Genomic DNA, 24551 nt, shown 5'->3' with positions numbered 1-24551 from the left:
GGTGACTCAGCCCTGGAGAAGCCTTGAATCCTCAGAGGGGTTTTTTTGGTGTGTGTGTGTCTTGGCTCTCTTTGGGGTGCAGGGTGCAGAGTATCTGAACTCCCAGCCGAGACCTGAGACCAAGGGGAGAAGAGAAGGAGGCTGGGTCTGGGACAGGTAATCTTCCAGAAGGAGTCTCTCTGCTCTCTTAACAAAAGGGGGACAGTCCCCTTTTGTCTGGGGCTTCTGTGGGGCGTGTCCAGGACCCAGAGCTGCCACCAGTGGCATTCAGGAGGAGGGGGCTGTAGGGGTGGGGCAAGCCAAGTGTTTCTCATGGAACCTGAGCAATTCTTCTCAGTGTGCCCCGCAGGAGGGAGAGAGAGATCTTCTCACCACCCTCCCCTGGCTGCTCACCCAGGAAGGCCTCCCTCTGAAGGAGCAGGGTGAGGGGAGTGCTGCCTGGGAGTCCCTCAGCCCACCTTCAGGGTTGCTGGCCACCCCACCGGCAGGGCAGGTGAAGGACAAATGGTGATTGTTCTCCTTCCCCATTCCTCCCCTGGGAAGCACCAGGTTGCTCCTCCTGTTAAGGGAGAGTTGAGGGAGTACAGTGGGTCCCCAGGCTCCACCAAGATACTCCACTGGTCGTCCAGGGCCACTTTTATGTCCAGTCTCTCCAGCATTCCATTGACCTTTGACCTCTCCCTTCATCCAAGGTCTTGTCCTATTTCCCTAACTTCCAGTGGAATCCATCATCTCCCCTGCCACCTGCCCAGCTGTGCCACCGGGATTCAGAGTTGACCCATGTTTAGTGCCTGGCAGGGTGGTCTGTGAGAGGGAGCATGATAGAATTTTTCAGGAGGCTCACGCTGGCCATGTTCTGTTTGGTGTCCAGTATTTAGTGTGAATCAAAATACCAGAGAAACACAGCATGCCAAATATAAACTCACTTGTGGTTTCTACCATCTCATCTTGACTTCACTTATTTATTTTTTGTTCCATCTCATCTTGAGATGGAGAGGCAAGGTTTGGTATCTTATGTTACTCAGTTAACATCCTTGGCTAATTGGACTGAGGGTGCTTATTAACGTGATGTTAGGTATTGAATGCCACCCTAAGAGGCCTGTCTTGCAGTGACACCTGCCTCTTGCTCTCTTGCCTCTTAACTGTTTCTCTCTGGCCGCCCATGACCTCACTTCAGGCCAGTCAGGGCCTGGCCTGAGGTACCAGGTGCTGGGTGGCACCTTCTCCATTGTCTGGGTCCAGCAATGCCCAGGCTGCATGTTCTGTTGGGGCACACCCCTGGCCCTCTTCCTCGAATCTTTCCGCTGGGCTTAAAGACCACTGAGGGTTTCAGATGGGGAAGAAAGGGGCGAGAGTGAGCAGTGACCTTTCTGTTGCCAGCTGAGGGTTGAGCCTCACCTGGGGAGAAGACAGCTGTAGGAACTGGTTTCTGAGTAGGGTCAGCCTCTCCCGGTCGGTGTTAACCTCCTCCTCTGCTCTTCCATTTTTTTAAATAACTGCCTCCTCCTTAACTGCTTTACAAAGGCCTAAAGCTTGGCTGCTCCGGAGCCCCTACCGGAAAGGACCCCGCGGAGACTGCCACACTCCTGGCTGCCCTCCCCTACGCCCCTCTTCCCACTGGGAAGGAAGGCCCAGAGCAGGGGCCTCCGGGGAGCACGTTCGGGTGACTCGGTTTCCCCAAGGCTGTCTCAAGTTTCCTGACCGGGCTCTCTTCTGCCTAGTTCCCTTTCTTAGCTCCCTCCCTTCCATTAAGTTTCTTATTTTATGCTCTTATACCTTGCTCCCTGTGGTTTGGGCCCTTTAATCTGAATTGAACAGGGCATAGGTGAGTGTTCACCCTCCTCCAACCAAGGAACTCTAAACACTGAGCGAGTGGAGCAGGCAGAGCTGGAGAGCGCAAAGAACTGAGAGTTGAGGAGGTGCTGGTGGTTCGAGGGTGGCAAGGCGCAGGGTCTGGAAGTCGTGTCCACCTTCCTGCCTTTGTCACTTCCCCCTGGGGTTGGCTGCTGTGTTTGTGGCTGAGTGTCGTGCTTGTCAGCGGAGTGCTGTGACAGGAGGCTATTTTAATAAACTGTTGCAGTTTCTCCATCGGAGCTGCACTGCGTTGGCATCCCTCTTCACCGCTAATGGAGCGTGTGTGGCTGGGTGTGGGCCGAGGGAGGCACCGAGCTGGATGGGGGCTGGGGAGAGCGAGGCTGGGCAGTGCTGGGGGCCTGCCTCCCAGTCTGGGAGCGCTCCGGGGAGCGCCGCCAGACTGGGGGAAGGGGTGGCCGCACCCTGGGCGCCGGGTCCCTGCCCTGGAAGTGCTGCTGGCAACGACACTTTCCAAGCTCTCTTTCTTCTGCTCTTTCTATTCATAGCACGGCAGGCAGGCTCGTGTGTATGGCCGGGGAGGAAAACTTCCACTCGCCCCTGTGCGTCCCATAAATAAAAAAAGAAATAGAACCAGAAAAAGAGTGTGCGGGTCTTAGAGAAAGAGACTGAAACCAAAACACAGAGAGAAGGCGCAGCTGCTTTCCCCAAGGCCTTCTGGGGCTCCCTCCCGCCCGCCAGCCCGCCCGGAGTCAGGCCTTTATTTATTTATTTTTCTGGCTTAAAAAAAAAATTCTGTGTCTTTCTCAGTCCCAGTCCCCCTCAACCCCCTTCAGATTTGCTGGGTGGCCACTGCCAAATAGACCCGAGTAGGAGCCTGGAATGAAAAATTCATAACTGCTGGACTTTGCTTGTTCATTAGACGTGAACTTGTCGATTGGGCAAATTGTTTTTGGTCTCCAACTGCCGGGGGCTCTCCCCACCCTCTCGGCTCGCCCGGTTCCCTCCTCCCCTTGGACGCAGCCATTGGCTGCTCGAGGATGTCTCATTGCCAAATAGGTGGATCCTTCTCTGTCTCCCTCCCCCCTTTCTCCCCCCCACCCCTTTTACTGGCTTTGGCACCAGCGAATGGATGGGGATTGAGCATGAAAGGGGAGAGAGAGAGGGAGTTTGAGAGAGAGAAAAGAAGCAAAAAAAAAAAAAAAAAAACCCAAACCCAACCAGCGCACACACATACACACAAACACGCACACACTCACACAACACACACACACACACACACACAGCCCCATCCACGTCCTCCCTCTCTCCCTCTCTCTCTCTCCTTGCCTCCCTCCCTCCCTCGCTCCCTCCCTCTTTTGCACGCTTCTGCCAGCGACGGTCTGCAGCCGGTCCGAACTCGTCCTCTTCCCCGGGAATCTGTGAGCTCCCCCTCTGCCTGCGATCAGGCTCAGAGGCGGAGGGAGGCAGCCCGAAGTTTACACCCCTGTGCCGCTGCCAAAGCCGAAAGCCTTTTTCTTCAGCCGCCGATCCCCCCACCCCCTGTTTTGTTTTTGTTTTGTTTTCCACAGGGGTGGGGTAGGGCGTGTTGTGTGTTGGGGGTGGGGTGGGGTGGGAGGTAGGTTTTTGACTTTTAAATTTTGTATATTTTTCTTTTATTTATTTATTTTTTTAAAAAGCTAGAAGAGGATGCACAGGGGGTGAAACTGAAAAAAGAAATTTTTTTTGGTTGGCTTTTGTTTACCTGGCGTGTGTGGTAATCGACTCGCTCCCTCTCTCTGCTTGCTATCCCTGACCTTTCTTTTTGCTCCTTTAAAAAAAATATTAATTTCCCCCTTCTGTGCAGTGGAGCATGGGGGGGGGGAGGGGGAAGGGTTTGAGAATCCACCCAAGCCCGGCCCCTAGTCCCCAGAACACCAATAATAACCCCCTTTAAAACATTTACCTTCCTCCCCTGCTCCTCCCCCCCCCCCTCCCCCCACCCGCCCCCAACTCACAACTCTGTTGAGTCCAGAAGCTCAGAATCGGGCGTTGGGCTTTGCCGGGTGCTTCAGATCAATGGTAATTATTTATTTTTTTCCAGTTTTATTTTTGTAAACAGAAATCAATTATTATTTAAACTTCAAACAAGCAAACAAGCAAAAAAGAAAAAGAAAAAAAGGAAAAAAAAAAAAACAAAAAACAAAAAGCGAGAGCCCGGCCCTCTGTCACCTGACTGAGTGGGAAAGAGGGTGAAGGGGTCAGTGGGGACGGGGCACAGGATGCCTCCGTAGCTTTTAACCCTACAGTGGCTGAGACCACCACCTTATTTGTGCTAACAAGAAGCGTTTTGTTCCTTATGACTGTGGTTAACATTAGTATTGGTGTCGATAACAAAGCTGAAATCACATATTTAGGATTTAGATCTGATTTAAAAAATGCTGGGGTGGATGTTCCAATCGGAGCAGAAGAGAGAATGAAAACAGCCTGGGGAGGGGGAAGCCAAATCCGTTTCCTGGCTCGCTGACTCGCGGATGTCATGTTCGCTCTTCTGGGGGTGGCCAAAAACCTGCCGGTGTCGGGGCGTGAAGCGGCCCTCGCCTGCCCCGCGTGTGCGTCCACGGGCATTCGTGCAGACTGGACTCCGTGCCGGGGCGAGCTGACACGAGTTCGAGGCTGCATAGGACATGGAGATGTCATGGGCGCGACAGAGCCTGGCGGGGATACCAGCAGCGTGTGTGTGTGTGGACGGCAACGTTGTCTGTGCGCGCGTGTGTGTGAGTGAGTGAGGGAGAGAGAGAGAGAGAGAATAGGTGTGTGCTCAGGCTCTGGGTGTCTCTGTCTGGCTGCTGAGGCTGAGATGGGAGCGAGCGGCAGGCTAGGCTGGTGGCGGCTCCAGACCACACTTTCCTAGAACAATTGCAAGAGAAAATTGTCGTTGGGGGGGGGGAGGAGGAGGAGGAAGAGAAGGCGAAGGCGATTTTCCTTGTGCCCCCTTTCTAACGCTTCTTTTCTCCTTTTCTCTTTCCCCCCTCACCCCGTCTTCCCCTCCTCCCGTCTCCCCTCGCCCCGCATGCTCCCGGCTTGCCGCCTGCAGGATGAGTTCCACCCGTTCATCGAGGCGCTGCTGCCTCACGTCCGCGCCTTCTCCTACACCTGGTTCAACCTGCAGGCGCGGAAGCGCAAGTACTTCAAGAAGCACGAGAAGCGGATGTCGAAGGACGAGGAGCGGGCGGTGAAGGACGAGCTGCTGGGCGAGAAGCCCGAGATCAAGCAGAAGTGGGCATCCCGGCTGCTGGCCAAGCTGCGCAAAGACATCCGGCCCGAGTTCCGGGAGGACTTTGTGCTGACCATCACGGGCAAGAAGCCCCCCTGCTGTGTGCTCTCCAACCCCGACCAGAAGGGCAAGATCCGGCGGATTGACTGCCTTCGCCAGGCCGACAAGGTGTGGAGGCTGGACCTGGTCATGGTGATTTTGTTTAAGGGGATCCCCCTGGAAAGTACTGACGGGGAGCGGCTCTACAAGTCGCCCCAGTGCTCGAACCCCGGCCTGTGCGTGCAGCCACATCACATTGGAGTCACAATCAAAGAACTGGATCTTTATCTGGCTTACTTTGTCCACACTCCGGGTAGGTTGCTCTCCATCCCCCCTTCTCCCTCCGCCCCATTTTATTTTACTTGCTGGCATTTGTTCTGTTTATTGTACCTCTTCCTTCCAAGGGATCCTTGCGTGTACACACCAGGGGCCTAACTGGTGCACCCATTCTGCTGAGGCCTGCAGCTCCTTTGATGTTCCCCTTTCCCTTCCGTTTCCCTCCACTTGCTCCATTCTTCCTCCTTTGCTCATTTGCCATGTTACCGGTTTGATTTTCCTGCTTCTCCATCTTTGGAGGACTCAAAGACGCTGCAGGTCCTAGGACTGGGGCCAGGACACCCAGGAATTACCCGCGATGGTGAGAGTTTGTGAGGAACACCACCACCATCACACACACACACACACACACAAAAACAACTCTCCTTGCTCTGATTTTAAATGAGTCAGAAAAAGTATTGGGGGGGCAGGTACCGGCTTTCCTGCAGCTTCCCCTCAAGTCCTGGGGAAAAGCCAGATTTGGCACAAGCGGGGTGGGCAGTGGTTCGATGGAGAGAGGGGCGTGTAAAACCCTGGGATCTGAAACAGAATGAATAGAAAAGAGGAAAGAAGGCAGAGGCGAGCAGATTCTGGGGCCCAGATGCCCAGGCGGGAGCTGTTTTGGCTGGGATTTGGCTGACAGAGAGGAGAAAAGTCATTCGATTTCATAGAGAGTGAAAATGAGCAGAGCTCCCTTGCGCTCTTCCCCTTTACCGCCCCTTCCCCTGAGGGTCTCAGCTGAGGTAGTGAGACCCCCTCCCCCCAGTGGATGCCCCAAGCCCCAACACCTCTGCTGGGGGTGGTGGGGAGCAGGCATTGCTGTGGAAGAGGTCTTAAAGAAACAATCAAAACTCTGTAAAATCTCCTTTTCCTTTTGTGCTCTCTCTCCTCTTTGCTTTTCCAATTTCACCCTGCATTTTGGGTTGTGGTGGTTCAGTTCTCCTCTGTTCCTTTTTTTTTTTTTTCCCTCCCTACCCTTTCCCTTTTTATAATTTCTTTCCGCTTTTGTTTTCTTACAAATTGAAACAGAGATGGCTGGTTAATTTTTAGCCTCCACTCAGCTACGCCCAATTTACTGCCGCCTTTGAAACCTAAACGGGCGGCACTCTGTGATTAAGCAAGGCAGAAGTGTGTTTACATTATGCCCAACCAACTTGTAATGAGAGGGCTACCAAACCTTTCTCTTTCTGTGTTTTTTTTCCTTTCCACCATTCCAACGTTTCCCCCTCCTTTCCCCCCCCTTCTTTCTCTCTTCATGCGAATGTAAGAGAATGTGGCTTAACTTCAACTCTAGTGAATGTTCTTTCCCCCGCAAATATGTATGTGTGTGTGTGTGTGTGTGTGTATCTTCCTTCCTGTTCATTCACAAAAAAGAAAAGCAACTCACTTTTCTGCTGTGGTTACCCCCTTGCCTGTTTGGGATGTTGGGAGGAGAGAGATGACTTAATCCAAAAAGGAAATTTTGGGGCACTTTCAGTATTGCGTCAGGATTGAGGACTCGACTTGGATTAGCACTGAGAGTTTATATATTGGGAAACTCAGGAGGAGGAAAAGGTGATATTTTAGGCCTCTCTTCTTGCTCATTCTCTCTTCTGAGAAGTGGCTTTGGTGGTTGGATGGAGGCAGTGGACACCACCCCTCTCCCTCCTCCCCCATTGTATTTCCCTCTGTGGATCTTTCTAGGCCCATACCTGGCCCTGTGTGACTATCATAGCCCCCTCACAAAGAATGACCAACTGCTGGTCCTCTTCCTTGTTCATCTTTTTTCTTTCTGGAAAGGAGACCAAAGCAAAAATTTAAGTTATTCCCTGCTTCTCTGTCTGTGCAGCGAATCAGAATGGGAGGCAGTGGTATTGGAAGTGGATTGGGGCAGACTTGAAGACTTGAGCTTGCGTCTGTCAGATAGCTCCTCTCAGAGGGGCTTCTGTACCTTCCAGTTTTGCACCTCGGGCCCCTGAGTTGAAACCAATATCCATCTTCCTCCTAAGCCAGCTTCCTCAACCTTGCTCTGTAGCTGGATCCTGTAGCTGAGCTGTTTCCCTGACTTCTTTTATTTTAGGTCGTACTTTTTACTGCTGCTAGCAGGGGGGCCAAGGTAGGGTGAAGTATGTGTGATGGAGACTGTTTCCTGACCAGCCAGCTGGCTCCTGGACTGACCAGGCAGGTGTAAGGAGAAGGGTGGCACCGCTACTTGCCCGCTAGACATAATGAGAAGATTTTCCCAGGAATATGAGTAAATCCATGCCCATCACATGTAGTCTTGGCCCCCTCTGTCTCAGCTGAGGCTGAGTTCCTTGACAAAAGCTGAGTGGGGAAATGAGGATATTTTCTTATAATTTGTCAACAGTTCAGGTCCCTGGACTCCAGATAGTTTCCAGGAAGGTAGGAATTTTGTTGCTGAAATTGCTTTAACTCAAGAGCACCTTTCTGAGGGAGTGGGGGTAAGTGGATATGGTGTGGCCTACCCATGGGCCTTGGGTAGATGGCTTGAGATTGCATGGAGTGGTGGGCATGGCTTTCTCTCCAAACCACTCCAGTTTACTCGCAAATGTCTTCTGGCTGAGCCCTCAAACAGTGCCGGTCCAATAGGACAACCTTCCTCTCCCATGTCCATGCAAAGGTCTGCTCAGTAGGGCGCCACTCGTTCCTCCCCTATAAACCAGGGTTGGTGGCTGGGGCAGCAAGGGCTCAGACAAGCATTACTTTAGAGTCTAAAAGAAATGCTGTCCTTCCCTTCCAATGGGCTGAAGAGCCTGATCTGGGCTGAACTGGTGTGCCAGGTTTGGTGACAAGGAGGCTTGTGATGGTAAGCCTGGGGGTGTGGCTTCCCCTGCAGGCGCCATTGTCATCCGTCATCCTTGGCCCTTGTGGGCCCTTGTTTTGTCTCACATGAAGCTTTAAGAAGTGGCATGGTTGAGAGGGACTAAAGGACGAGTGTATGTGACGTCAAGAGCCCCACTCCCAGAACTCGGGGTCCTAAAAGGCCACTCAGCGTGTTTTGCACCCTTCATGAGGGTGGCCTTCCTGCTGGGTACCTTTCCCATTCAGGAGGGGATGTTGAAGCAGAACTGGGTCCGGGAGCACTGCCATGGGAAGGAGGCTGTACATTTTTGACGTTGTCCTTCCATCCGAAGGGGGTGTCCCAGGGCAGTGGCTGGAGACAGAGGAGAACCTGGGGCCAGGCGGAAGGATGCTTGTGTAAGGAAGGGTGGCTGAACTGGTCTGGAAGCATGGCTATACTCTCCCCAAAGCTTCTGCAAGGATCTGAAGGTAAACGGGCATCTTCAGACCATCCTTAATCTAGGCCTCCATCCTAGAAAAGAAAAAAAAAAAATCTGAAAGTAATAAAATGCTTTACTGAATGAAAACGTCAGCTTCTCCCCGTCAGATCCCTCCAACAGGCCCACGGTGGAGGCCCATTAAGTCCAGGTGTTCAGGGGGTGACTCTTTTCTTTATCTCTGCTTTTTCACTACAGAGAAATTTACAGATAGAAGGAACCCCCATCACCAGTGCCAACTTATGGTTAGTTGCAATCCAGCCACAGCCCCTGATGCCCACCTACTCTGGGTTGTTTAGAAGAAAATCCAGGCCTTATAGCTTCCCCTGTGTTAATATTTCTGCACATGTTTCTAAAGATAAAGAGTCTTGAAAAATGGAAACATAGTATCACTATCATGCTGAAATGGTTTCTTTAGCTGGGCAGTGTTCACATTTCCCTAATAGTCTCCGAATTTTGTTTGTGTAAGTCAAGATTCTGATCAGGTTCACGCACTAAAGTGGGTTGCTCCGTCTTGGAAGTCTTATAACCTCTAGGCGATCCTCCCCTTCTTCCTCCTTCCTCATATTGGTTTCTTTCCTGGCAGTTTTTGGGTTGTTGTTGTGGAAGGGACCTGATGGTTTCTCCTGTAGAGTTTCCCTGTCTAGACTCGGCAGGCTGTGTTCCCCTGCGTTGGTCAATGTGCTGCTCCAAAAGGCACTTCTGCCTCCCTCCTTGCCTCCAGGTCTGGGGACAGCTGGGCCTTACCTGTCGCAGGAAATGGATTAGCACCCGAGGATCTGTCCAAGTGAATTTTCTCAAGTGCAGAGTTGCCCTTCTCAGTATAAGAGCTCCCTGGTTTTCACTGTCTGCTTCAGAGCTTGGGGCTTTTCAGTGAGCGCCGGTTCTCTGGTCCAAGAGAGGGCTTCCTCGGCAGCGGAGGGCACTGGCCCGCCATGTCAGCCCTGCCAAGATGTGGTCGGTGCCAGTGGTGTCCCCCAGGCTTCTGCCGGATGCCTGGCCCCATCTGGTGGCTCTGGTGCAAGTGCATGGGAGTGGCCAAGGGCACACCAGCTGCCCTCTCCGGAGGCCTTGCTCCTCCTGAGGCCCCAGTGCCTCTTCACCCATGCCTCTTGTTTCCAGGCCCAGAAAGGCCGCTGGTCTGTTTCTGAGGCAGCACCATCTGGTGCCAGGGCTGTTGAAGACTGTGGAGCCCAGTTACCAGATTCCTAAAACCAGCAAGGTACACCCGTGTAGGGTTAGGTGCCTTTGAGAGTGTCCCAGAAGAGATGTCCCTGTGGCTCGAGGATCAGCTTCCATCATTGTAAAAGTCTGCTGTTCAGCTAATTCAGAGGCCGGTGAAAGGGACTGAACCAGCTAACATGTAAAGGTACTGGCACATGGCAGGCAAGCAGCGGATGACGGCTGCTGCGATTCTGATGTTACAGCTCCCTGAGCCCTAGGACACCTCCCTGTCACCTTTACCTGTTGGTTTTATTTCTGCCTTAAGGGTCGAACGAGGTGAAAGCTTACTTTTCTGTAACACAGAAGTGTTTCAAGTGCTGGAGACAGGGCTCACAGTTCCTCTCCACCCCTTTTCCCAAGAAGTGGTCGCTTCTCCAGGGCAAATACTGCCAGTCTCTCACGCCTCCCACATTTGACACACCTCCTTGCGCACTTGCCGTTTTGGTCATCACCCCTGGAGGCCCTCTTAAACTGGAGCATTCTATACCGGACACGGAAACTCCAAGTTCGAGCAGATCCCAAGGTAGCTACACGATTTGCTAGGCCTTCCAGCTACATATTTTGCAGGGCCCAGTGCAAAATGAAAATGAGGGATTCCTGGTTCAAAATGATGAGGCGCTACAAAGAGACGATAGTTAGATCATTAAACCAAGCATGGGGTCTGCGTGACGGCCTAGGCTGCATACCTGAGAAGCCTGCCCAGGCCGCCTTCACTCTGTTACTGTGACACGGGGTTCCTGGGTCTGGGTGGTGTGAAGGTGTAATACAGTTCAGGCTGACTTCCGAGGGGGTGACCCCAAAGAAGAGATCCGAGATGCCCAGACCCCCTGGAGTGGTCTCATTCTAGGGCTCCGTTAACCGTCTGCTCTTAAGCCCTTTTGTCCATAGCATGTCCCTCCAGCCAGTCAGGGGTTCCCACTGGCTGTGATGTGCAGGCGGTCCTGGTGGAGTGCTCACTGTCATGGCTGAGTTGGAAGCTGTAGCTCAAGGGGGAAAAAAAGAACTACCTTTGTCTGAGTTTGAGCTGGCAGAGTTCGGCCCATGAATAAGCCAGAGGGGACCTGGGAGCCCAAGCATGGTGACCAGTTGTGCTCCATCGCCCACCCAGAGGAAACGGGGCCGCTCTGTAGCAGGAGGGCTGGGGGCCAGACCTGTGGAAGGACTTCCTGAGGCTTCGGCTTACTTTCTGGCACTGCAGCAAGATGGTTGAATTTTCTTTATTTGTGAAATACATGTGCACTTGGTGAACCTATGAAATGAGAGACTCTTGCATGTGGTCTGCAAGGTTTGAGCAAAGGTCCCCTGATAATTTCTAGAAGGCACCAACCTATAGATGTGATCCATGCCAGAGGCGAGGGGAGACCCCTCAGGGCTTCACAGGACAGCTCCAGGTGGGCTGTGAAGGGGGAGGCAGGGCCCATCTCAGCACCTTCTAGAGTTGTAGGGACCCGGGATGCTGAGGAAGGTAGGCCAAAGGGGTAGAAGGTTGTGCCCTGGTCCCCCTCTGTCCTGGCGTCCTGCAGCCGCTGAGCAGAGAAGGTACAGCTAAACGGCCCCCTTTCTGTCCTGGGAAGAAGGTGTCTCCCTCCCCACCCCTCTTTCTCTTTGCCCCGTCAGTCCCACCCCCACCCCACCCCCTGTCTCAGGAGCTGCCACGCTTCAGTTATTTTATCCTTCAGTGTCCGATTCAGAAGTCCTTTCAAAGGCCCCAGCAGTGTCAGCGCGGTGCTCACACAAAAGACCTCTTTGATTTCTTGTTTGTTTTCATTTGCCAGTGGAGGGGGAGGGGGCAGGAGAGAAAGAGCTTCTGGGTTTTAAAATTTTTATTTGGGTTGCTTCATTCTCAGAGGAGTTGGCTCCCAGGAACTCTTTTCTGAGTGAGGGGCTCAGAGGCGGGAGGTAGCCTTCTGGGGAGAAGCCTGGGACGGGGTGTGGGCACTGCCTCCCGAAGCAAGGGGGGGTTAGGATACAGTCTCCAATTCACCTTCACATGTTCTGTGTTAGGCCTGAAGGTGGGAAGGATCAGCTAGGAGCCCTGCTGCTTGTGTAAGGAAAGGTCGGAAGTGCCTCGCATGGAAGGACATTCCCCCTGTGAGCTGCATCCCCAGCAGCTGTAGGATTTGAAAGGTCCTGAACCTTGACTTTGCCGTTTTCCCTTTATCATCCCCGATTCTGCCGAGGCCTTCGTGGTTGGATGGATGGGAAAGGGTTGGGGGCGGGGGGTCCTTTTAACATGTAGACTCCTTGGAAACTCTTAGCACTCTGGAATACAGGCAGGGGCTCCCCACTCTCCATCTGGGAACTGGGAGGCTGAGAGGTCTGCGCTCCAGCCTGGCATCCTGCCGGCAGTGGTACACAGGCCCAGGAGGAACCCCTGTCCTCCCAGGCTCACATGTTTACCCCACGCCTCTTGTCTCCACATGATGACTGGCCTCTGAGATGGTGCGGCATGGGTACCCCTTCCAGAGGATCCAGCCCATGGCTCGCAGAGGGCAGGCTGGTTCTGGCTGACGAGAAGGGAGCTGAGGCTGAAAGGAGACGGAGGACCACCAGTGCCCGTGGTTTGGGACCACAGACATGGATATCAGCACCTATGCGGGTGCATGACCTTCAGCTCATGTGGGCACACCTGATGTGCCGGTGAGAAGGGGTGCAGCTTGTGGTCGCTGTGTGTGTGTGGAGCCTGGTTGCCGGGGCTGGGGAAGAGAGAGCCGGAAAGCGAGGCTTGGGCAGGTGGTCACGGGCGTCAGCAACAGGGAAGTGTGCCCACTGGGTGAGGGGGGCTCTGCAGGCCTGCTTGGCAGACGGAAGGAGGAGGCTGGGGGGCTGAGAGATAGATAAATATAGCTGATGGCATTTCTCATGATAGGTTTTTCTTGGCACTGAGGGCACCGTGGCAAACAGTACGACAAACGCCTGGCCCTGCAGGCCGCCGTCGCCATTTTAAGCATGTTTGAGCCGAAGAGTTGTTGGCATTGGAAAAGGGTCCCAGCAGGCAGAGGGGCGGTGGCAGGGGGGTTTGGCTGGACTGGGCTTCACCCCCTCCCCACCCGAGTACCTGGGTTCCTTACGTTGTTTGTACACATGTCTAATATCTGATTTGGGGAGGTTTAAGAAAATATTCCAGGGTTGCCCTTTGTGGGCCTGTCTTCCAAGTGCCTTGTGCCCCCAGCGGCCACCCTGGCTGGCTGGCTCTCAGTGGTGGGGGGTGTTCTGACTCTTTTCCTCACTTTGATGTCTTAATGACGACCTGGCATGCCACTGCACCAGGGTCAGGGCCATCTTTTTTTTTTTTACTGGAGCATAGTTGATTTACAATATTGTGTTAGTTTCAGGTGTATAGGAAAGCGTGTCAGTTATGCTTACATAAATATCCACCCTTTTTAGCTTCTTTTTTCCATATAGATGAATACAGAGTATTGAGAAGAGATGTCTGTGCGTCGCTTGTTATTAATTTGCAGGACATCCGATAACTTAAGGGACACTCCTTTGTCCAGGTGCCCTGTTGGTGGAGGAGAGGGCACACCTGTGGTCTCCATGCTCTGCTTTAATTCCATTTTTCCACTGAAGGTCCTTTATGGTCAAGGCACCGTGTTGAGTCCTGTTCGCGTGTTAACCACCGAAATTCTTAACATCGATTCTGGTTTTAAGCCCGCGTACCCAGTGGTGAGCATGTGTACTCAGGCGACACACACAGGGGTCTTTGTGTGCAGTGAGGAGCTGGGGAACCAGACTCTAGGACCTGGGAGGCTTCCTGGAAGGTGACCTGCTTGAACTTCACCTTGAAAGACAGTGAGGAATTAGCTCGTTTTTGTCAGCTGGCTGAGCCTTTTCAGCTTGTCTGGGGCCGATTGCATCCTCACAATGGTTGAGTGATATAGGCAGGGCAGGTATCATCATCCCCACCGTACAGAGAAGGGAACCCGGTACGGCAATTTCAGGGCGCTTGGGCTGCACAGTGTCCTGCAGAAGGACCCAGGTTTCTGGTCAGCGAGCACCCTGCCTCCCCTCTGTGGGCTTCGCCGCTCCTTGAACGTCATGGGGATTGCTGGCCTGGGTGAGGTCTCAGAGGAGAAAGCTGCGCAGGCCCCCATGGTCTCCCTTGCTCTCCAGGAGCTGAGACGGAGGGGCTGGAGCCCAGCCTGTGGCTCAGCTCAAGGGCTCCCCCAGCTGCTGAGCAGGAGGGTGGAAACAGACCGCGGGGACCTGGCCCGTCCTTGACAGTGGCCTCCGCTCCTGCCAGTCAGCCCCCTGCCCCTGAGCTGAGAGGCCGCATGCTAGCACAGACCAGGCGGGGAGGCTGGCTGCACACCCCCATCGTGCTTCGGCCAGCTCGGCTTCTTGGCACCCCGTCCTGGGGACGGTAGACTGTGCAGGAGGTCCAGGTGTGCGGCCGGGCAGGCTTGGCTGGATCTTGGGAATCCCTGATCCTTGCTCGGTCACGCCCTTTTTCCTGGGAGTCTGCTTGGAATTGCAGTTTGAAATAAAAGTGAATATAATTATCCTAATTAACCAGATGATCGCTGGGAGTTTTGCAATAATCTGTTCTTCATTGCCTTTTATGCTGCTGAATTCACGTAGACTCTCCCTCTTACCCTTTTTTGAAAGTTTGAAAACTTCAGGGTTCTGTATAGAAAAACTCTTCCAACATGTTGAAGGGGGTTGGGTGTGAGAGAGGATAGCTCACTGCTGAAGATTTTCCTGTTTCCCTGGCGAAGAAGACAGAGACCTCACCTCTTAACCATTGAAATCAGGTTCGTAGAGCAGGGTTTCCCAATCACGATGCTGTTGACTTTGGGGCAGGATCCTCCTGTGTCATGGAGACAGTCCTGTGCATCATAGAGGGGTTATCAACATCTCTGGCCTTGACCCACTAGACACACCCCTCGCCCCATGTGCGACAACCGAAATACATGCTTGCCAAGTCGTTTCAGTCGTGTCTGGCTCTTTGCGACCTTATGGGCTGTAGCCCGCCAGGCTCCTCCATCCATGGGATTCTCCAGGCAAGAATACTGGAGTGGGTTGCCGTACCCTCCTCCAGGAGATCTTCCAGACCCAGGGACTGAACCCACATCTCTTGCATTGGCAGGTGGGCTCCTTACCACTGGTGCCATCTGGGAAGTCCGACAACCGGAACACTTTCATACGTTTCCAAGTATTCCCGAGGGCAGAGTCGCCCCAGCTGAGACCCTCTGGCCTATAAGAAATGGAGAGATTCGAAGAAAACGTTCCCCAGATTCACCTCTTGCCTCTCTTCCAGTTTAGGACCCATTTATGTTTTCTCGAGTGGCGGCAGAACCTCTGAGCCCTGGCTGTTCCCCTCCTGTCCTGTTCCATTTGCCCCTTTCTGGGCAGAAAGACCCTGGATTAAAACCACGCGGGGGCTCCTCTCCCCTTGGGAACCACGAGTGCCGCTCTGAGTCTCCTGCTGAGCGTCCCTTCTGACGTTTTGCGTTGCAGTCTGTCTGGTGCCTGGGCTGCTGTTCTGGGGACGGAACCGGGATGCGTGGCTCAGCTGACCCGGGCCTGAGGGGAGAGCCAGTAACCACATCAGGCCCACCCCAGAGCCCAGAGAGCGGCGTTTTATTTCTGCAGCATGGGATGCAGAGACTGGAAGTGTCGCCTGCGCCTTGGCGCTACTCTTTTTAAAAGATGTATTTGATTTTTCTTATTATGGTAGTAAGACACACTCTTTATTAGAACTTCAAGCAACAGGGAAATGTAAGGGACAGGCTCTCCAAACCAGTCTCCTGTGCCAGAAAGAAACTTACTTCCCAGATCTGGGTAGGTTCTTCTAGTTTCTCATCAGTTAACTTCTCATCAGACCACTTTTAAATACAGAGGTATCTATTTTAAGAGCGGATGATATGTTTGGGCTAATTGAATTGGCTCCATCATGTGTTATCGTGGTCTTAAATTTTCCTGTCCCCTGCGCGTTCCACCCGTGTCCCCCATCACCCCAGGTGCACAGTCCCTGTCCTCTTTCCCCTGAGATGACAGTTTCTATTCGCCCTTCCTGGGAGCAGGGTGAGCAGCAGAGCGTGTGTCGCCACCCGACCGGCCGGGCTCCTGCTCTGGGGCATTCCTGCCGGTGGTGTAACGCCGAGGGCGATGGTGGCAGTCAGGGCCCCCACAAAGCCTGGCCCCTGCGGGGTGACGAGGGAAGGAGGAGCCACTGAGGAAAGGCCTGCCTGACCGTGCCTGGCTTGGCCCCAGTCTTTGCCTCTTTCCAGCTCTTTCCTGGAGGGCCAGGGTGCTCCTCTGCATGGGGCCAACCCTCTGCCAACTGGCCTGGCGTGCTGGAGGCTTTTCTAGACCCTACAGGCTCCTTCCAGGGGTGACTGCTGCTGGTTTTTTCCTTTCTTGAAATGGAGAGTGAAGTGTCTCTCAGCCTTCCAGGAATTACCCCTTCATAATTCTTTGTGTTGGGCTCAAAGATACAGCAGACAGAAGTGTTCTCTGCAGGCCAGGGGCAGGGACAAGACAGGAAGAGGGAGCCTGGATAGAGCTTTGCGGCTGGATCTGATGGCCTTGGGGAGGTTGTGGATGACAGCCGGGAGCAGGGTGACACCTGCTGACTCCTGGACAGGGTGGAGTGTGCGGAGAGACCCAGAGATCTCTGGAGGCGGCCTGCAGGAGGCCTACCGAGTGCAGCCTTGGGGAGTGTGTCCTTATTATGCCTGCAGATTATATCCCCATTAGTGTATAATTATTATGTAATGGGTGTTATTGCATAATGGCAGTTATATAACACGTGGCCCAGAATACGGGGGGGGGGGCATGTAATAAGTGTATATCCTCTGGCTATAAATAGTCACCAGCCCAGCACTGAATCTGTGGTCACACCAGAGCCACCTTATAAATACCCAGCGCTGGGCTATAAATTTCTGAGCCGTGATGTAGGCAGGCGTGATACCTAGCTAGGGAGGGGTGGGAGGGACCTGCAGCCCCACCCCCCACATGACATCATTGTTTCTGTAGTAACAGACGGCTCTCTGGGGGACCAAATGAAGAGAGGCCTTTAAAGGGAGGAGGCAAACGGATAGAAAGCTTTGGGGGCAGGGGGTAGGGGGGATGCTAATCCTGAGGCCTACCAGGTGGGATCCCTGGTGCAATGGACTCTCAGGTGTTCAACCAGTACCAGGGAGAAAATTCCATGTCCTTTTATGTCCTCTCTAGAGGGTCTCAGGTCCCGTCCCTGTGTCTAGCAGCTCATGTGAGACTCAGCTGGGGAGAACAGGGGAGCCAAATGGTCTCTCTCCATCCTCCCGCCTCCTGGGGGGGTCTCTCCACAGCTCTGGGGCCACTTGCTGAAGGGGAGTTGAAATGTGCGCCCACCAGAGCTCTGCACCCCAGTTCTGTCCTCACCAGGGTGGGGCCGTTGCTCCTAGCAGAGGTTTTAGGTCAATTTCGGTCTTAGTAATATAAAAAATATGTGAGCAATTCGGCGCATGTCTCAGAGAGCCTCGTGGAAGTCATGGTCGTGCTCAGATGGTGCTCGGAAAGGACGAGGAGGCAAGGCTGATGTTTTGGCCCCAGAAGGATCTGTGGGGTGGGATGTCATTTTTTCAGGTGTATGAGAAGCGGTTTCATACACAGTGATGAGGAGCTGCTGCTTGCATCCCTGAAGATAGAGGAGGAAATGTGTTTTGATGGCAGGTGGAGCGATTGAAGTTAGTTGGGAGGAAGGGTGAGTGACCTACTTGTCCCCATTTGCCCAGGAGTTTCCTGGTTTCAGCGCTGAAAGTCCCTTTTCCCAGGAAAGCCCTGTGTCTCCTGAAAACCAGGATGGTTGGTCGTCTGAGAACAGCGGTTTTCCGCCAGGGCCGATTTTGCCCCTCAGGAACACTTAGCAACTGCTGTGGACGCTTTTGGTTGTCACAACGGGGGGGGAGGGGGGTGTGCTGTTGGCATCTCGTGAGTCAGGACGAGTGCACAGGACCGTCTCTCAACAAGGAACCACCTGGCCCCAAATGTCACCGTAGATCATCCTCAACCTGCAGTCGGGCTACCTCCTGATAAGCCCGTCATAAATTGAAAATATTGTAAGTCAAAAATGCTTTTAATACACTTAACCTACCGAACATCGTAGCTGAGCCTAGCCCACCTTAAACGTGCTCAGGACACGTCCACTAGTTTATAGCTGGGCAAAATCATCGAACACAAGCCTATTTTATAATAAACTGATGAATATCTTTCGTAATTTATGGAATACTATACCATAAAAAAACAGTTTGAAAAACAGGGTGATTATCTGGGTTGTTATTATTTTTTAGTCGCTAAGTCCTGTCTGACTCTTTGCCGTGGATTTTATATAGCCCACCAGACTCCTCTGTCCGTGGGATTTCCCAGGCAAGAATACTGGAGTGGGTTGCCATTTCCTCCTCTACAGGATCTTCCTGACCCAGGCATCAAAGCCATGTCTCCTTTAACTCCTGCACTGGCTGGCGAGTTCTTTACCACTGGGCCACCTGGGATGCCCGATTACATGGGTACAGAAAGGTTGTAAGTGTAGTGGTTGTTTACCCCCCTGACTGGTTGACTGGGCACTGTGGCTCACTGCCACTGCCCAGAATCACAAGAGTACCAGACTATATTGTACTGCATATCGCTAGCCCAGGAAAAGATTAAAATAAATTTTAAAACTTCTTATTTCATATTGGAGTATAGCCAGTTAACCATGTTGTGATAATTTCAGGTGGACAGCGAAGGGACTCAGCCATACCTATACATGTAAGATCAAAATTTAAAATTTGAAGTATGATTTCTACTGCGTATTGCTTTGCACCACGTAAAGTCAAAACTCGAGTCAAACCATCAGAAGTCATGGATTGTCTGTAGTGGTGAGACCAAGCAGCCCTGCCTTGGAGGTGGGTGAGCAGAGCCTGTGTGTCTCTCCTTATGACAGCCCTCCCTTGCCTGTGTTAGCAGAGGCCCCAAACCCTGATGGGCCTCCCCTCTGAATTTCTTGCAGCTCTGTAGTCTGTGTTTTGATTGGTTGTGTGTAGGGTTCTGGAGCTGGGAGACCTTTTGGGGGAATCATGGGGCTCCTAAGAGGGTCTTTTTGCCTTCTCAAGGCTCTGAGTCCCTTTGCAGTTAAGATGGAGATGGTGCTGAGAGTAAGCCCCACCTGGCAGTATGGATCTTTTGCCTGTTATTAAAAAAAAAAATAGTAATGAAAGAATCTTTGAACAGTGATCCTTATTGCCTGTCAAAGAGTTTCCAAGAGGCAAGACCTAATTGCTTCCCACATAGACCTGAGCAGGCCACTGCAGCCTCCAGGCCGTGGGCCCCACCATGAGTGCGCTCGTCCCAGGAAGAGAACTTGTCTCCACAAAAGCCCATTTCCCAGACCCAGCAACCAGGGCCAGCCTGCCACCCAAAGAGACCTCACAAATGGAACAGATGAAGGAGTGTGTGAGGTTTACAGAAATTTGGATTCTAAGCTACCTGATGTCCTTTGGAGCAGATTACATTCTGCACCGCGTACGTGAATTGTACTCACAGGGTACAGCAAACTCTTTCTTTCTCACCTGTGTTTAGTGCCTGTTTAGTTTACTACCTGGAGAAGGCAACGGCACCCCACTCCAGTACTTTGCCTGGAAAATCCCATGGATGGAGGAGCCTGGAAGGCTGCAGTCCATGGGGTTGCTGAGGGTCGGACACGACTGAGCGACTTCACTTTCGCTTTTCACTTTCATGCATTGGAGGAGGAAATGGCAACCCACTCCAGTGTTCTTGCCTGGAGAATCCCAGGGACGGGGGAGCCTGGTGGGCTGCCATCTATGGGGTCACACAGAGTCGGACACGACTAAAGTGACTTAGCAGCAGCAGCAGCAGTTTACTACCTGGCTGCAGTTTACTAGGTCCCCACTGGCCCTGACCACATGTAAAGCATGGCCAACTAGGTCATCATTTTTGCTGGCCTGGGACGGGCCTGCAGATGGCGGCCAGGATGGCGGTGCAGTGGTCTGGTCTGTACTGGGTTGGCGGGAGCAGGAGGATCAGCTGCCCCTTGTGTGTGTTGAGCCCAACTTTTGAGTGTGGACTTGGGATTGGGCAGCTAATGAGCAGGGGTGGGAAAGCAAGGCCCGTGGGTTTGCAGGCAAGTCTGGCTTGCTGCACCAAGGGGAGCTCTGTGGGGAGCGGTGCTGGCTTTGAATACAAAGGCCATTGCTCCACAAGAGTAGTAATTCTCCGGACACTGCCAGCCCAAGAGGTATGGCCAAATGAGAGGCCCCTGCCCCAAGGATGGTCCAGAGTTCTCTGACTTATTCATGGGCAGAGTTTAAAATACATGCATTAAAAAAAAAATTAAACCACACACACACACACACACACAGAGTCTGTTGTAGCCATGCTGCTGCCCAGGAGTGTCCCTGGCCGTGTGGGACAGTAACTGAGGATGATGGTCCTGAAGCCACCGTCTAATACTAGATTTTGAAACTTGGAGATTCATTAATATAATTACTCAAATGCCAGCCTGGCTTGGCAGGGCCTCCTGAATTGTGTTTCTCTCCAACCAAGCACTCCGGCTGCAGGGCGCCCCTGGTGGGCCAGAGCCCTGTTCCCGGGCTGTGGATGGTGGTTGCAGGCCTGTGTTGGCTTCCCCAGTGCACCCTCCCTGGGGTGGGGGGGGGGCCGGGCATTCCCACGGTGCCGAATGCTGCCTTTACGTGGCTTGTCACAAGACAGGCACCTCTGGAGAGTCTTCTGCAGGAGTGAGCAGTCAGCTGGACGAGGTCTTGTTTGAATGCAAGCTGGATCCAGGTTTGGCTGAGGGCCGGGTTATTTTGCTCCTCTGTGACACTTTGCACTTAATTTTGTAGGTTTCTCTTGCTAGGCTGGAATCTTGGAACTGGGACTATGTTTTATCTGCCTTGGCATCTGGCTGTCACCCAGAGTATAGTTTTATACAACCCCATAAACCCATTTTGAATATTGAATTACCTTCAGATGGGAAGCAGCCGACAGCCCATCCCATCCTTGAGATGATGCAAAGGCATGAAATGGCATAAAAATCAGAGATGGGGCAGATAAAGGACGGGAGTGGGGCCAGGGAGAGTGGTGGTGTGCTTTCTGTGTGGGCATTATGAGGAGAGAATGCAGGCAGGTGAGGAGTGATGGAAGCTTCTGAAAAGCTGGAATGAATGTGGCAGGCAAGTGGGAAGCTGTGGGTTAATGGATTGAAAAGGACTTGGTTTCTCAAAATATGTTTTTTTTCCCTTTTTGAGAATGAGAATGAGGTGTCAGGAAAATGGGGAAGGAGCTGCCCTCTCCCTGGCCCCCTTGTTAGAGGGGCCACTGCTGGGGGGGTCATAGGCTCCAGCTTGACCTGTCCCACCCTCACCCCGGCTTTCCCTGTATCTCCGGGGCTAGTCCTGATAGAAGGGGCAAGGCCTGTGTGCCCCCAGCTCACCACCGCTCCCAGCTCCCAGCCTACACTCTAAGCGAAGGGAACTCCTCCCAGGCCAGACCCTCCCCACCCAGCTGGCCACCCTGCAGCACAGGGTGGCAGGGAGCAGCCTCAGGGCATGGAGATTATTTGCCTTTTGCTCAGGGGTCTCCTCTCACCCCCGCCCCTCTTCCCGGAAGCCTCGGCCTCCAGGCTCCTTGTGCGGCTGTGGGTGCAGACACAGGGCTGGCTCTTCCTGCCCACTCCCTCCTGGGGACCCCTCAGGACCAGGCCTCCTGGGCTGGAGATGGCTGCCGCTCCCCAGCTGGTGCTTTGCTCCCAGCTCTGGTGGCTAGATTTGGTTCTTAACAATGAATTATTAAAGCAACATGAACAGTGCGTGTCTCATATACTCACACACGCAGAGCCACTTCTCTGAGCCGATTCTGCCATCGCTGCCCCTTCACTGGCTTCAGACTGTAGAGTCAGTTCTGTTGGTTTCTGAGTGAATTCCCAGCTCTCCTCGCTCCACCTTAAGAATCTCCAGTCGGCCGCTTCCTCCCTGGTTGTGAGCCTCTTTTCCTCTGGCCCCCTGTGACTGTCCTTGGCTTTCTCAAAGATTTGCTTTCCCTTCCAGAGGCCCCCTTGTCAGTGGAGGGGTGGCCTGGTGCCCCGTAGTCTCAGGAGTGTGGTTTGCAGGAGTGTCGCAGTGTGGCGGTGGGTTGGGGGTGTCGCCTCCCTTCCTTCCCTGTGTCCTTCGGCCTGGGACACAGGAATGGAAGTTCCTGAGGTGGAGGCCTGCCTGGCTCAAGGAACATGAATGCGGCTGGACCCACAGGGCTGTGGTTTGCTATCACCTCATTACTGTCTGCTATGATTTGGGGGAGAGAGTCAGGTACATACAGCCTCTCATCCATCTACTGTTTTTGAAAAGGCATTTTTCTGGTTATAAGACTAGTGCGCATTCCATCATTAAAATACCAAAGAAGCACAAAATCTAAAGGGGTAAATAAAAATTATCAAAATTCTACCTCTTAACCATGAATAGCCTTTTGTTGCATTTTTTTATACCTATTCATGCACAACATTGTATTTTTTTTTAATTTGGGTTTTAAAATTTTAAAAAGTGATAGAAACACTTGGGCATGCTCCTTATAAACATTTAATGCCATTGTGTATTCCAACATATCACAATTTTTCAAAAAATACTCTGTGGTTGTTTAGCATCTCATTATTAGCTGCACTGTCCCTAATTACCAACATTTCTAGTGACTTCTCTTTTCATTTTGGAAATAGGAAATTACCCTTTATTATAAATGTAACGTATGATTATTTTTAAAAATACAGACATGCTTTTTGAGCAACTCATGACGCTTGAGTGTTCCAGAGTTGATGCAGTCCCTCATGTGTGGAGGCCTTTGAGTTGTAAATTCTGCTGGGATGGACATCTGGGCTCACGGAGCACCGTGGCTCTGCTTATGAACTTCAGACAGGCTTCCCAGTGGTTGAATTACCAGGCATGGGGTGGAGACTCTCGTCTATAAGACTTGTCACATATGTTGTGAAATTGCTGTCTGGAAATTTGATGCCCACAGATGGCATGTGAGGGTCCATCTCACCACATCCCCAGCTGTACCCCGTTCGCACTACCAAGAGCCACAGAAAGACACTGCCGTCATTCACACACATCACGAGGGCACGCTTCTCACGCACCCACACTCCCATCCCTGTCACAGGTGTGCGTCGGCTACATCCGCTCACACGTCCCCTGATGGACGCGTGCTGTCGACCAACGAAAGAACTCCTGGACGTCACCCCACACACTCTCGTCCTCCAGCCTGCGTTTCCGTGTGAGTCTGAGGTCCCCTCTTCCAGGCCTCTCTGTGTTAGCACTGCTGGAAGGGGAGGGTTCCTGAGGGCCTCAGCCACGGCGGTGCTGGTTCTCTCAGGCTGGGAGTGGGCAGGGGAGCCCGGGGACTGCTTGGCAGTGAGCAGGTGCTGGCCATGGCGCCTTAATGGCAGCAGCCCCCCAGAGCCACCGCCGAGTCACAGGCCCGAGGTGGCCGCCAGCATGGCCCCCAAGAGTTCCCGAGGAAGCAGCTGTTGCCCATCCCTGAGGCCAGCGCCACCGTCTGCCACCAGGACCCTGGGACTGTCTGATGAAGTGTGTCCCCCTGTGACTGGAGGGGAGGCTCGGGGATGGTGAGCTCTGCCCTCCAAGCTGTGGACTTTGTCTTCACTTGTGCGCACGCACACACACACACACACACACCCAGCACCCTAGAGATGGTGTCCCCCAGGGCCACACAGCCGGGACGCACACAGCAGGCCCCAGGCCAGGGCCATCTCCTCCGCCAGGGTCCCCAGGCATACGCACGCGAGCCCGCCCTGGTCGGGCTTGGTCCCCACTGGCTCTACTCACAGGCTGTGGCGCCTGCGTGCACACGTGTATTCATTCACTTTGAACCTCCCCACATCACCGTCTACATTTCTTTGGCCCGTCAAGGTGGCAGTGTCTTGGCCTCTGACACCCACCGTTTCTACTCGATGCCCCGTCTTGCCCAGAACTTAACTATCCTTGGGCCCTGTGAAGTGGGAGCTTCGCTAGGACTCCTGAGGCCTGGCGGGAATCCCGTGATCTGCAGCAGAGGAGGGGCTGGTGCAGGACAGAGAGGGGCAGCAGAAGCCTTTCCCCTCCTCCCTGTGGCCGCGGGGCAGGCGTCCAGCTCCCAGAGGGCCCGTAGCCATCCCATCGTGGGTGGGGCTCCTGTGTTCATGAAGCTCGCTTCGCTCCTTAACTCTGTGTGTTTGGCGTGTGTGACCCTGTCAAGTGTCTGTGCGTGTGTGGCCGAGTGTCAGGAGGTGGGTATCTGTGTCCTGGTGTGGGTTGGAGTGTGTGAATAAATGTCACACCCCAAGGATGTGAGAGTAAATGCTGAGGACTACGAAGTTCAAACTGTTGCTCCCATGAGGACACTGAAGCACCTGTCCCCGGTCACCCAGTGAGTCCCCCGGTCACGCAGTAAGTCCCCGGTCACCCAGGGGCATGACCAGCCCAGACTGCAGGCCCTGAGCTCCTCAGGCCTGGAGCGAGCGTCTGCGTTGGTGGTGTGCGTCCTTGCTGCGAGGTGTCAGGCCCTACCAGCCCTCTCGGCAGCTGAGCAGCTCCTGTCTGGGGCTCTTTGTGAACCTGCCTTGCTATTAATCTACCTGTTAGTAAAAGAGATTACAA

The 24551-nt window shown here is 53.2% G+C and overlaps 1 protein-coding gene across 10 annotated transcripts in view; it reads left to right on the top strand.

The window, feature by feature from the left end:
• Window positions 1-24551, top strand: part of NFIX (nuclear factor I X) — a 98100-nt gene that overhangs the window by 23207 nt on the left and 50342 nt on the right. For 5 of the 10 annotated variants that reach the window (XM_060415395.1, XM_060415393.1, XM_060415394.1 and 2 more), the window contains exons 1-2: window positions 3816-4403; window positions 4889-5420. In XM_060415395.1, coding sequence (XP_060271378.1) covers window positions 4326-4403; window positions 4889-5420 — 610 coding nt within the window. In that variant the 5' untranslated portion in view covers window positions 3816-4325. Of the gene's footprint in view, window positions 1-3815; window positions 4404-4425; window positions 4528-4888; window positions 5421-23055; window positions 23170-24551 lie in introns of those variants that run through there. The other 5 variants (XM_060415397.1, XM_060415396.1, XM_027969536.3 and 2 more) reach the window with 4 other exon arrangements.

Source organism: Ovis aries, chromosome 5 (genome assembly GCF_016772045.2).
Source record: "Ovis aries strain OAR_USU_Benz2616 breed Rambouillet chromosome 5, ARS-UI_Ramb_v3.0, whole genome shotgun sequence".
In the NCBI taxonomy this organism is placed as follows: domain Eukaryota; kingdom Metazoa; phylum Chordata; class Mammalia; order Artiodactyla; family Bovidae; genus Ovis; species Ovis aries.
This window is presented reverse-complemented; position numbering and strand designations above follow the sequence as displayed.